This window comes from Lycium barbarum, chromosome 7, assembly GCF_019175385.1.
Source record: "Lycium barbarum isolate Lr01 chromosome 7, ASM1917538v2, whole genome shotgun sequence".
Classification (NCBI taxonomy): Eukaryota; Viridiplantae; Streptophyta; class Magnoliopsida; order Solanales; family Solanaceae; genus Lycium; species Lycium barbarum.
Window position 1 is genome coordinate 26,606,388 of NC_083343.1, and position 13,334 is coordinate 26,619,721.

Here is a 13,334-nt window from a genome sequence, read left to right on the forward strand (position 1 = left end):
ATACTTAAGTTTTAACTGGAACATTTAAGCTTACTCTAATTTATCAAAGTTGTGTGATTTTATTTTGGGAATATAGATGGATGTGTATATCTAGCTATATCTCGGAAGCGACTAAGTGAGGTACACTATAAATACGTACACGTATTTAGATAGTGAAACAAGGGTGTTATATGTATTTGAAAACGCCAAACACATAAACATTAACATATTTCAAATACATCTGCAAGTTTTTTCAGATACACTGTTTAAATTACATGTATTTGATGTATGATGGAATCAATAATACTAAATATACAGTGACCATTGTTTGGATGAATGTGTAAATCTGCCTACATTTTAATATACAGTGACCATTGTGTGATTTTGTTAGTTCAATTTATATGAATGTGTATATCTTGCTATATGTATTTGAATTCGCCCAACCCATAAACATCAACATATTTCAAATACATCTGCAACTTATTAAGATGGCAGAGTCAGATACACTTTGTACATTATATATATTTGATGTATTTTGGCACCATTATTACATATTAAAATATAGTAACTATTTTTTTTAAAAGAACTGATGCTGCCTTTTATATTCATTTGTGAATGAATTTAAAGATAACTATTCAATACAATTCTAAATGAAGATATCACACAAGTAGTACGTGAAACAGATTTCATTTTTCAATCAAAAAAAAAAAAATGCAAACCAACAGTGTATTTAGTCTAACAAATCTAAACTTCTAAAAACAAAAAAATAATTATTTCCTTCTAGGAGCATTACTACAAGATCGTCTATTGTGTCCAGTCTGTCCACAAGTACTGCAAGCATGTCTCTTTTTTCCAAGTAGCAATTCAAATAACGGCTTATCACGCTTTTTCTTCGGCCTACTAGGAGGTCTCTTGTATCTTGGTGGCAAAACAACATCCTCTGATATGTATGTTGGAATCTTCCATTCCCTCTCGTCAGGGAGAGGATCCACGGCGACATCATACGTCTTCACCACGGTGTGCGGTTTGAACAATTCGGAACAGTAATCATCAGCCATTAGATTTTTCTTCTTAATGACAGCCCATGCATGTGGGCATGGAATTTCGTCTATTTGAAACATCCGACAACTGCACGTTTTGTTGTCCAAGTTAACGATGAAACGCCTTCCTGCATCATATACCGTGTCCAAGTATTCGGTTGATGGTTCGGCCTACAACAGATCAGTCAAAATCAACAAAAACATACTTCACGTAAATTCAAATACACATAAGTTCATGATTGCAAAGATTAAACCATTATAGTCATAAACATATTGCTAATTATTATTCATAGCTGACTAATTGTATTTGATCAATCTAGTCACATACACCAATTAAATACAACAAATACAGTAATGTAATAGAATCAAAATACTTATTCAACTAATAAATACATGTTATCATTTTCACATAGATCTCACAGATTCCATATGATAACTATATCAAATACAACGAACATGTTATAGCCCGTATTTCGTACGTTCGGACATTCCAAGGTAGTCGTGGCAAGTTAAAGGAAACGCTACGTTCAAAAATTATTTTAATTTATAAGTTGGTTATAAATATCAATTATGGATATTAGTGTTATGGAAATATTGAGAAAAGTTAAGGGTAAAAAGAGAAGAGAACTCTAGGAAATAAAGAAAGGAGCATGTGGCCATTCATAAGTGAAGGGGGCAAAGTGTAAATATGGAAGGGCTAAAGTGTAAAAAAAAAAAAAGAGAGAAGACATTTGGTCTTCTTTGACCAGGTAAAACAATTCAAGAAAGAAAAGAAAAGGAGAAAGGAAAGAAAGAAAAATCAAGAAAATTGGAGATTATTCTAGAGAGGGGCATGTGCCCCTCACATGCTTGGGTATATATATATATATATATATGAGCTTGTCTTCCAATTCAAGACAAAAAGAAGAACAACAAAAGAAAAAAAAATGAAGAGAGTGCAAGGGTTTCGGCCATGGCGCTAGAAATTGAGCCATGGGAAATTGACCAAGGAAAATTATTTTCTCCTAGCTTTTCTACTAATTGGAAGATTCTCTTTAACATGGTGAAGTTGTTGGAGCAAGCAAGACACTTATATGGACAATTCATGAACCTTAACCAAGTGGAGAAGTTGAAGAAGAAAGGTGAGTTTTAATCTTGTTTTATATGTTATGAAGGGTTTACATGTGTTGTAGTATACTAAAATGGAAGAAATTCATGATAGAAAACAAGTTGGAGTTGAGGCCGTATGTATGAAGTGTTATGTATGGAAGAATGAATTAAAATTATGTGATGTATTGGTTGTTGTTGTAATGTGTTGTAATGTGTAGAAAAGAATGGAAATTCATGAAATATTGCATGTTCAAGTTGAGCCGTGTGAAGTGTTGTTTGGCCGTGTGTTGTGTGCAATGTGTAGGAATAATGAATTAAGTGTATTTAGCATAATTATGTGGTGTTGTAATGTATGGAAAATGAATAAAAAATCATGGAATGGGTGTATTGTGATGTTAGCCGAAAATGGACTGTTTTGCATGTCAAAGAATGGACTAATTTTATTTAGTATGTTTGGGTTGTTGCGTTGTGGATTATGTGATGTAAATGAGAGCTTAGTGAGCCAAGTTGGTGTCGTAATTGTTGCGGGCTGTTTTTGGAAGTCAATTTGAATCAAATGTAGTTTCTTGTAATTATGATAATAATGTTGTTAAAATGTGGTTTGTGGGTGTAGTTTGTGAATTTTGAAGAAAGAAATGTGTTGTGATGGTTCCTATGGAAGTTGGGAGATTTCGGGTTCCATGGTACATTGTTGGATGGTTCGAATGTTTTGTGGTTTGTCCGAAGCGTTCTCGAATCTTATTTAAATGGTTTGGATTAGTACTTGAATGTATAAAGGTGGATGTTGGTTTGATTGCATGCGGTTGATTTGAATGAAAATGGAATATCGTCGAATTGTATAGAAAAGAGTCACTAATGATTAGAATGTGTTTTGAACCTCTTATTGATGTTGTAGCTTGGTTGTTGGTTGGGTTGTTGTTGAATTGGGCCGAGCCATATTCTCGGGGTTGGTACATTTACAGAGGAAATGCTGCCGAAATTTCGGCAGACAAAGTGTTACTTCAAGGAATCAACTTCTAAAGGCTCTAATCAAGTTTTGGTAAACATGACCAATTTGTAGATTTTGGCGGATTTGGAACGTGAATTTGGAGTCGCATAAGAAGCAGAAAAGGTATGTAAGGCTTCACCCTTCTTTCTATGGCATGTCTTAGACGTAATATGTTGGTTAAGAACCTCGGGGACCCTTCTACCCTCCAGAATCCGCATCTAAAGTTTCTCCTTTTTCAATCAGTAGAATTGAATTAAAAAGTGTGCAAAATGTTGGAAGAATTTCCTAAACCTCTAGAACTTGCATAAATAGGACCCGATGACCCTAAAACCCTCACAAGTAACGCCATGACATGTAACATATGTAAATTTGGCGCGCCGCCTCATTTGATCCGAGGTGGGCCCACTGTTTCCCGGATTTACCTTATTATTCCACTTGACTTACGTTGAAGCTGAATCCAAAAGAAACTTTCGATCCTTATTCCATTACCAAATGACAAGTACTGTACCTATCCCAACGAGAATACTTCCATGACGATAATGATAACGATGACGTCAGAAAAGAGAATATGCCTATGATAAGTACGACAAAAATGATTCCACGAATAAGAGTCTTGAGCTAAGAATCCAATGTGAATATGAAATTGTTGTACTAGTTTCTAAAAGACTTCAAAGCATATGAATTGACGGTTATAATGCCAATGATCTTATTCTGTGTCTCCTCTTAAAGCTATTTTCCGTTGATAGTCTCGCCTTATAATTATCGTTCCTTCAAGGTGAGACAAGTGACCCGATTATTCCATAATGTAATCGGAGGGTTTCGACCTTACGTCACTCCGATGGACACATGACTTTCTTTGGGCTCTCATGCATGCCAATCGTATGACATATGAATATGAATGTGAATGTGTATATGTATATGTATATGGGGAAGGGGAAGGGCCACTGTTATATCACCACCTGATTCAGTTGGATTTCGTCCCGGAAGCGGGATGCCCGGACGCGGGATAGGGTAGAGCCGGATACGACGTCTGTATTTGTGATATATATATAATATGTTGGGACACTGTTGGGGAGGAGGGTGGGAGAGCCGATGTACTCGGCGTCTGTGAATGTGAATGAAGGACACCGTTTTCTGAAATTTTCTGTTTTCTGTATATGTAAATAAGAAACACCGTTTTTCCGAAAAAGAAACTAAGCATGCATGACATCTGCAGAAAGGCAATCATATGTACAGGTTACATCTGTCCCAGGATAAGCTCCATATGTCTATTCTGTCATTATTCATTCTGCATATTTCTTTATTATGTTACTATCCATGCTTTACATACTCAGTACATTGCTCGTACTGACCCCTCTTCTTCGGGGGCTGCGTTCATGCCGCGCAGGTACTCCCAGATGATTAGAAGATTTTACTGAAGATGTTCCAGCGGAGATGGCGAACTCCCTTTTTCCCGGAGAATTGCCAAGTCCAAGTATATACTATGATGTTTTGTTCTGCGTTAGAGACTTTGCAGACAGAGTCAGGGGTACTGGGTGGTCAGTCTGTAAGCAGCCGATATGTTATTACGCTTCATGTCACGAGTCTTACATGATGTCGGAGTTTAATTATGGAAAAAAAAATATTGGAGAGCTTACTATGTATTTCTTTCTTTACTGATTCCGGAGTTTATATATGTAACAAGAGTCAGCGGGTTCGCTCGGCTCCGGATATGGGGTCGGGTGCCCATCACACCCTAGTAAAGTCGGGGTGTGACAGAACATAAATGAATCTCAATCGAACATACTTAAGCAATTTGAAAAGAAACATACCGTCATACGTAAACATAGATACTCATTTATTGACAACATCTCCTGAAACTTTTTACCGAGTGTTGTGAATGTGTATGTACCATTTTTCCGGTTATTATAATCCATCTTCCAAACATCTTCCTCACTTCTTCTAGAAAATCAAATATAGGAAGCTCTCTTGCTGCTACAAGGTGGCGATTATTAATACACTCTGCTATGTTTGAAGTCATTGTCCACCCTCAGTTAGCAGTTGCATACACTCTAGCCCACTTCTCTCTTCCAGCCAATTCCAAATACTCTGCCACCCGAAAATCTGCCTTCTCAACTTTTCCCATAAGCTCATCAAAATCTTCCTGCGTGTACGCTTTTGCCATTGCATAAAACACGGGACTCAACACATCATGGCTCTTCTTATACTTCTTACATACGTTACCCCAAAGATGCCATATGCATGCATAATGTGGCACATTCAGATAGATTCTAGAAACAGCTTTGTTTATGCTTTCATGCCTATCGGAAACAATACACATGTTATCTCTCACACCATACGCTTCCCTGAATCGCTCAAAGAACAACGTCCAAGACCTGTCATTTTCTGAATCTATCACACCATATGCTAAAGGAAGTATATTACCTGCACATACCGCAACAATTAAAAAAAATCAGTTCTACATATTCATTCTTTAGGATAATCAAGCTGAACCGTGTATTTGACTTACCTGCACCGTCTAACGTGCTTGCTGAAACAAATGTTCCGTTGTATGCTATTTTGAGGTGGCTCCCGTCAACTACAACAATTGGCCTACAACAATCAAACCCTTTGATGAATGCATACAATGCTATAAACAGATACAGAAACTCGTTTTCGTCGGATTTTCGCATTCTTATATGTGAACCTGGATACGTTTTATCCAAGATGTATAGGTACCCAGGTAATTTTTTGTAAGAATCCGATGGTTCACCCATTAAATCCTTCATTGCTTTTTCCTTAGCCCACCAAGCGACCATATAGGACACATCCATTCCAAGATCATTTCTTACATCCTCCGCTATATCATTAGGTGTGTATTTCCTCTTATGGTTGGCTACTTTTGGTTTTACAATTCCACCTGTAAACCAACTTGTCGCATGGCGTTGTGAATACACCTTATCTTTTAGCGGACATGTATGCTTGTCACGAAACTCCCTAACCCTGAACATTTCTGATTTACCAACGCTCGATGCCCTAAATTTCCAATCACACTCTTCAGACACACATACTAGTGTATAACTTCAAATACAAACATGAAAACAAATACATTAGTTGACAATATATCAGTAACTACATTAAATTTAAAATATAATAGTTCAGAACAATTAAACACACCTTATCGCATTTGACCTCTCGGCACGAAAATTGAACCTGTTGGAAATTGCATAATACGCCATAACAGCCTTCAGTGTATCTTTGTCCTTGTAAACTTGATCAACAACAACCTCTTTTTGGTTCTTATCTGATATAACCATATTTGTGTCGTTTTCGAACACAACAACGACATTGCCACAACTTGAAGAAGCTAAGTCTCCACTCACTACTGTTTCCATAGCATTTGTTTGTTTTATGTAACCAATTTGCAAAAATCCTCCTTCAATACACCTTTCACGAGATACACAAGTATCAACGCTTTTATCAGTTGTAGTTATGCACAAAGGATACATCGCTAACCTTTTGTTCTCTTTCTTCAATTCCACATACACCCTAACACTCATATCATTATGTATTTCCATTGGCGTATCGTTACCTTCAACTATATATTTGATGTATATGTTTTTCAGTTGCATGTCTATATTCAGCTGACTTGCAACAACTTGTAATAAATCTATATATGTCGAATATTCTTTAAACGCCACTGCATCGATTTTGAAATTCACATAGCAGTTTTCATTGTTCCAATTACCTGAGTGTCTTATCAACGACGATATAGTGGACATTCTTGTACTCAAAATGAATGAATTAGTTGAGATTGATTACAACCTGAAATACATTATAAAATAATATACAAAATTAAATACACAAACCTACTACATACAGATTTTCAAATACATTAACATTTATGTATCTGAGTTAGCTTATGAAAACACTATCTCAGATACATAAATTCACACAGCCATATATACACATCTGAAACATATTTGAAGCAGAAACTGTGTTTATCAAATACGCACATAGTTTCGAATACACCAGTTCATATCATAATGAACACAAGAAACAGTCTACCAAATACATATAACCTACAGAATTATATATACAGCAATCCATTCTATAAAGTATTCCAAATACATTAACACTCGTGACAAACATAAGAGATATACAACACACTGTATCAAATACAAAATACATACAAAACACCATCTCAGATACATAAGACATCGTATTTATTAATGTATTTGATAAATAAGACATCGTATTATTAATGTATTTGGGATGGGAAAACAACAACACAGCAAAAACACCAAGATATGTGTATTCACAAATTGAAACAAACTACATAAATACGAAAACAGAATGTATATGTTTTCAACACACACTTCATCACTGGTCAAATACCCAATAAACATACAACACAAAGATACTACATTCAGTTTTTTGCCGAACATATAACACATTTATTTGAAGCTCGTCACTGAAGAGGAATTCAAAGACGAAGGAACTTAGCAAGGTTTGACAAATAAGAAGTAAAAAAACTACAAAAACCAATGCCAATCTGAAATACATTTTCAGTGTTTTTATTAAAAAAAAAAAAAAGGTACTTTCGAATTACCATTAGAATGATGGTATTTTGCTGTTTTGTTGTTTTTGCTCTGCAGTTGATTGGTTTGAATTTTACGTTGCATTTGAAAAAGATGGGTGGAGAGAAGGAGAATCGTGAAGAATATGGAAATGGAAGCTAATTTTGTGGAGCAGATTATGAAAGATATTATTATGAAATATATTTTTCCATTTAAGACCAAATTAAATGCCTATTTCTAAGGGATTTGTTTTACTGGTTACAACTTCTGAGTCTATTTACTATACCGTAAATACACGCAATACATATAGTAATTAACTAAAAAGGTACCTACGAAATGTAATAAATAAAATGGTAGTTACTAATGGTAAGAACCTATAATAAGGTAGTCATTCCTGTAAGTTTGCCCAATTTTTTCCCTACAAAATGATTAAGGTCTGTCAGGTCTTGGCCAAAAATCTCTTGTTTTTCTTCAGTTACTGGGCTATGCCCAAAACATATTTTCCCTTATCTTTTTTTTGAAAAAATTTGGTTAAATGGGGCCTAAAAATCTAATCTTTGGGATGGGCCTTAGCCCTCAAAAAATGCTATTGTTTGCCTGAATTATTTCCAAAAAAACGTGTATGTTTTGATACAAATACGCCACACATTGCATATGTTTTATAAATCATTTTCCATTTGGTTCACAGCTTAAAAGGAAAGTACTCTTTTTTTTGAAAGCCTATCATTTACACTTATGTTTTGCCTGACTGAAAAAAGGACTTTTGAAAAACACCGAACTTATAACTAGGAAAAATGTTTTTTCTAGTTTAAAATCTTAAGCCTGATTTTTAGAAAAATGATAGGAACATGTATATATTAGTAGGACGAAACTAATCCTCTATTTCCTCTTACTATTTTTTAGCCGCTTTTATTCTTTTGGAAAATATTTATATTAATCCGGGATTTTTAATAATCGCGTTGGGGCCAAAGGTCGAACTAAACGACAGATGCACCGTTTACCTAAGATGCCTAGTCCAAATGTAAAGGATTACAATAATAATGTGAGTTTTTTACAATAAACAAATACAACATGTCAACCGAAAAAAAAGGGAAACTAGCATGCTGAAATTTAAAAAGAAAGGGAGATGTGTTACGGGTGTACCAAACCCCTTAGAAGACCATTTTTACCCATGGTTTGTCCTTCATGCCATTCTCACCCATGGTTGGGCCTTCAATAATACTAGCTTCCCTTTCCCTTTCTTGGACTTAAAAGTTTTTTGAAAGAACATTCCTATTGGGCCTTTGGCCCAACAGGCTGGTTGGACTCTGGCCCAAATGGTCATGCAGTAGGAGAAGGGGAAAAAGGAAAAGGAATCGAATTAGTCTATGTTTGATGGACCTAATACTATCAGAACTAAACATATATATATACATATATATATATACACCCCCATTTGATTGCAAGTGCACAACTAAAGACTTGATCACACACTATTGCTTCACTGGAAACACCAAATCATACCATACCAATGTGAAAAGGTTGTCACTACCCTTATTACTGACACCGCACAAGTTCCAAGGTGTTTCATGAACCCCTGGCATGGCTGGATATAGAGAAGTTGCTAGACCTATCCCCCAAACTTCCTCAAACACTCAAAACCCAGTGTTGCCATAGTATACAACCAGAGTCTCAAAGTTGTGCACAAGAATTATCTCATGGGGAGCAGTTCACATACAAGTAGCATTAAAATGAATTCAAAATCATGACAAGGCTGAGGAAGGTATGGTAATACAATGAGGCACATAAAATAATATGACAGTTTTCAAGGTACTTAGTCAAATAAGTGGAATAAACAAATCATACTCTTTTATTTGCATATACACACTGCCTATGATTGGCCTATTTTCTTATATATATACGCATGGGATGTGTATACCAAGTGTATACCATGTGTATACACTCCCTTTCCTTTATTAACCGGTATAGTTTCTGCATATATCCACACTTTTACATGTTCAGCTGTAGACCTCAAGGTTATTCCTTTCACTTGACCAAATCCTGTCCCTCATAACAATATCCAAATATATAAACTAAGGATGATTCAAGTCTGTCTTAATTCCCATATTTCTCAACTAGATGATTCACTAATTTCCAATGTCAACAAACCACATAGTAGTAAATGAGAATTGCCTGAATGTAATAACATAAATCCAGTAGAAGGATGTAGAAAAAGAGTGAAAATTCTATAACTTATAATCATCAAAAACAGAATTGGAGCACCAAGAAGTCTGGACCAAATAACATCACATGAACTGGGACTGTACAGTTTCATATTCTCAGGAAAGACCACAGAAAAGAATCTTTATTTCAATACAACAGTAGTAAGAACACATTACAACAAGGCTTCATGTAAGTTACACTTGGGACAGACAGGAGAAGGGATCAGCTATGTATGTCATCAAATCCCTGAAGAAATGGCATAAAGTTCAGAACAATTTTTTACAGACTCAAATTATTTAAACTCCTATCAGGGGCATTTATTGTCAACAACCTTAAACTAGTTCATTTCTCTTAAGAAACAAAACAAAGATCATCTTCTTGAAATGACCATTTCCCTTATTCTTAACTTCCTAAGTGCTTCTAGACCTTTACATAAACAAATTTTCCGTACCCCCTTTTATCTCCAACCCTTTGGTAAGAAGATGGGATTTAAGGAAAGCCAAAATTCTCTTAAGACAGGAGTGCCCCCCATGGTTCATAGGCTGATCATGACACCCCTCATTTGGGGGGTAGATACCAGCTTGACTCTTTCCTGCCCTCTCTTTATGGTGTCTTGAAAAGACCATCCTAAGCCAAGTGGTTCACATTGCCTTTAAGAGTATTCAATCATGTCGCCAAACAACAACATCAAACCAATTCCAGCCTAACACTATTCATTTTTTAGAACACAGATACAATACTCAATTGTTTCATCTCATGATTCTATACATGACAGGATTTTAAAATACAAATAGCATAGGATCAAACCCTTTACTAGACAGATCATAATTTATCTTTTTAACCTAAGTTATACTACAATTCCCCCACTAAAATCTAAATGCCACAGTTCAGGTTTAAAGGGACAAAAGTTTCTTACCAACCTTAGACTAACCAAATGTCTTTTTCCTAAGTTCAAACCAAATTTAGTGCATCACATAAACAAGTCCACACATAAATGCATCATACAAGCACTAAACACATTCATCATGGAGGAAATAGAAAAGCAAGCAGGTTATACTTCTAAAAAAAAAATGGATTCAGACCCTAGGGAAGAACTTACCTCTTTTAATGCTTAGCTAATGGCAGTTTTAACCCCCTCAATCATGACAAAGATGTGACAGACTTTTACCTTTTATTTTAATTTAGTTTTAAATAATCATGAAATCTCAGGAATTCCCCCCCCCCCCCCCCCCCCAAGGCATGACAAACCATTCTTGACTAATCCCAAAATCTCAATGAATCCCATAGTCATGAGAAAAAAGTTTAGGAAGACAAGGAAGTCTCAGGGTCCTGAAAGAGGAATAGGACAGAGTGAGGTCATCACCTCCCCATCCCTTTCCACAACCTTACTTCCAGTAAAAAAAGGATCAAAGGCCCCACTGGTCACTACCTCCAGTTCATGCCCAAGCTCACCTTTTACTCTCCCAAAGAAACCCCAATCCCTTTTACCTTATTCCCATATCTAAGGTCAATCACCAAAAACTTATGGACAAGAGTAGTTTGACACTTCCCCCTTTAACTAAATTTCATCTAGACCCCCTAATTGATCATATAAGTTAACAGCTTCTAATCAACAAAGTTTAGGGTCATAACTATGTAAAGCCAGGTTGAATTCCTTCAAACACTGGAATTTGAGAAAGTTAAACATTTAAATCACTTAAAAGCTTAAATTCAGACTGAACATCAACCTCCAGATTCAAAACAGTACCTTTTCCAATTGATCAATCTCTTTCAAGTAGTTAAAGGCACATCAGGACTCAAATCATCTTTTTAGTCCTCTTAGACTCCTTTTGAAAATTCAAGCATGAACCAGATGTGAAAAAAAGAAAGTCTGATAATATTAATGTCAAGACTGAACTTTATTAAGTTGAGACCAAATAGGGCACACAATCCTGTTAGTGGCATCTAAGTATTCTACTTCATTTTAAATGATTTATAACTTCCTAACGCTTCATTAATTCCTTATGAACCATTTTAAGAGACTGCTACCACATGAATGAACTTGAATCCCAAAACTTCATCTTCTAGACTTCTCTATCATATTCTAAGATATTGCTGCTTTAAAATTACCTTTAATGCATAAAATACAACTATTTAGAATTGTTTGACTAATTCAAGCACATTCAAACAGACTTGGGAATTTTCAGACCCCTAACTCTAAATGCCTTAAACACTCACCAAAGACTCCTATAAATATGCCCCAGTTCTTCAAGCTTTGTTACAATTTGATCATGATCTTTTCTATTTTTTATCCTAATCATAACTTCATGTTATTTAGTTGACATTAGACAAGTATGCAGACCTATGAAAGAACAAATTTAGGAAATCAAAATGTCATAGTCTTGTTCAACCAAAAGCAACTACCTCAAATGCTTCAAATAGATCATCACAGTACTTTAATGCTCTACTGCATTCAAATAGGATCAGTGTAGGTTTAAAAGTTCTCTAGATTACTATCGTAACTGATATAATCACATTCTTATCATATTTAAGTATTGAATAGAATAAATAGGAAACCTCAACACGCAATAGAATATATGAAGTCTGTTTCAACCATATCTAAACAAACAACAATACATTATTTGAGCCTCATACACTCAGTCACCTCAACAACTACTTATTAATGTCAAACATATGCTTTGAAAACAAAGAAAGTAATCTTCACATCTAAACAAACTAATGAGGCTTAATATCACCCAAGCAGTACATTTATTTACTTGAACCAAAGGCAACACAACAACCAACTAACATCAACAAGCTAGTCTCATAGAAAACTAACTATTAAGTCGTACCAAAATAAATAAATAAATAAAGGATAGAATATTATCTTTTAATGGTGCAGCCTTGGTAAAAAATGAACTTGAAAGTCGTTTAGTGCTTCCAAGACCACACTCAGCCACAAAAACACAAAACGAAAGAAAAGATAAAAATTTTAAACTCAGAAAAACCTAAAACTTGTGAAGTCTTAAATTATTTTACTAAACAGGCTTGAAATCCGAAGTTTTCAGCCTTCCTTTTAATTTTCTCCAATTTTGAGCTCTGAAACTCTTTTAAAACTTTAAACTTTCAAACCTTAGACTTTTTTCTCTCCAAACGGACCTCCTTTATATGATAGGGTTGGGGTTCTATTTATAGAACCCCAAAAATTGTTCAACTCTCAAAACCATCGATGTGAGAGAAACACATATCCCTAAAACTGAACATTTCAAATCAGATCTACGTCTTAAATGACTCCTCAAACATATGAACGACTAGATTTGAACCTCATTTGGTTCGATCCAGCCTTTTCAAACCCAACCAATGGAAATCAAGCAAGGTAAAACAACGAAGCAGGTAAATCACAGAACAATAAAGCAAAACAATGTAAAAGATGATTTAATTACCGTGTTTGGATAAAAATTCACGAAATCGACTGAAAAATTTAATGTTTTCACTACA

The 13,334-nt window shown here is 35.2% G+C and overlaps 2 protein-coding genes across 2 annotated transcripts; both read right to left on the reverse strand.

Moving 5' to 3' along the window:
- Positions 1-749: 749 nt before the first annotated feature.
- Positions 750-5,116, reverse strand: LOC132601425 (uncharacterized). Its single transcript, XM_060314504.1, has 2 exons — positions 4,988-5,116; positions 750-1,190 (listed from the first exon to the last, which is right to left on the reverse strand). Exons 1-2 carry the CDS (start codon positions 5,114-5,116, stop codon positions 750-752), a joined length of 570 nt encoding a protein of 189 aa, XP_060170487.1.
- A 9-nt stretch (positions 5,117-5,125) lies between these two features.
- Positions 5,126-6,584, reverse strand: LOC132601426 (uncharacterized). The gene is made up of 3 exons (XM_060314505.1): positions 6,253-6,584; positions 5,606-6,156; positions 5,126-5,520 (listed from the first exon to the last, which is right to left on the reverse strand). The coding sequence occupies exons 1-3, from the start codon at positions 6,582-6,584 to the stop codon at positions 5,126-5,128; spliced, it is 1,278 nt and encodes a 425-aa protein (XP_060170488.1).
- Between the last annotated feature and the right edge of the window lie 6,750 nt (positions 6,585-13,334).

What these genes read in the sequence shown, in the direction of transcription:
- LOC132601425 (XM_060314504.1), bottom strand. Translation starts at nt 5,116, where the DNA reads ATGACTTCAAACATAGCAGAGTGTATTAATAATCGCCACCTTGTAGCA. An exon ending in TTATAATAACCGGAAAAATG is followed by an intron (nt 1,191 to 4,987) that starts GTACATACACAT and finishes GATCTGTTGTAG; the next exon opens with GCCGAACCATCAACCGAATA.
- LOC132601426 (XM_060314505.1), bottom strand. Translation starts at nt 6,584, where the DNA reads ATGTATCCTTTGTGCATAACTACAACTGATAAAAGCGTTGATACTTGT. An exon ending in GAGAGGTCAAATGCGATAAG is followed by an intron (nt 6,157 to 6,252) that starts GTGTGTTTAATT and finishes TTGTATTTGAAG; the next exon opens with TTATACACTAGTATGTGTGT. An exon ending in AAGCACGTTAGACGGTGCAG is followed by an intron (nt 5,521 to 5,605) that starts GTAAGTCAAATA and finishes CGGTATGTGCAG; the next exon opens with GTAATATACTTCCTTTAGCA.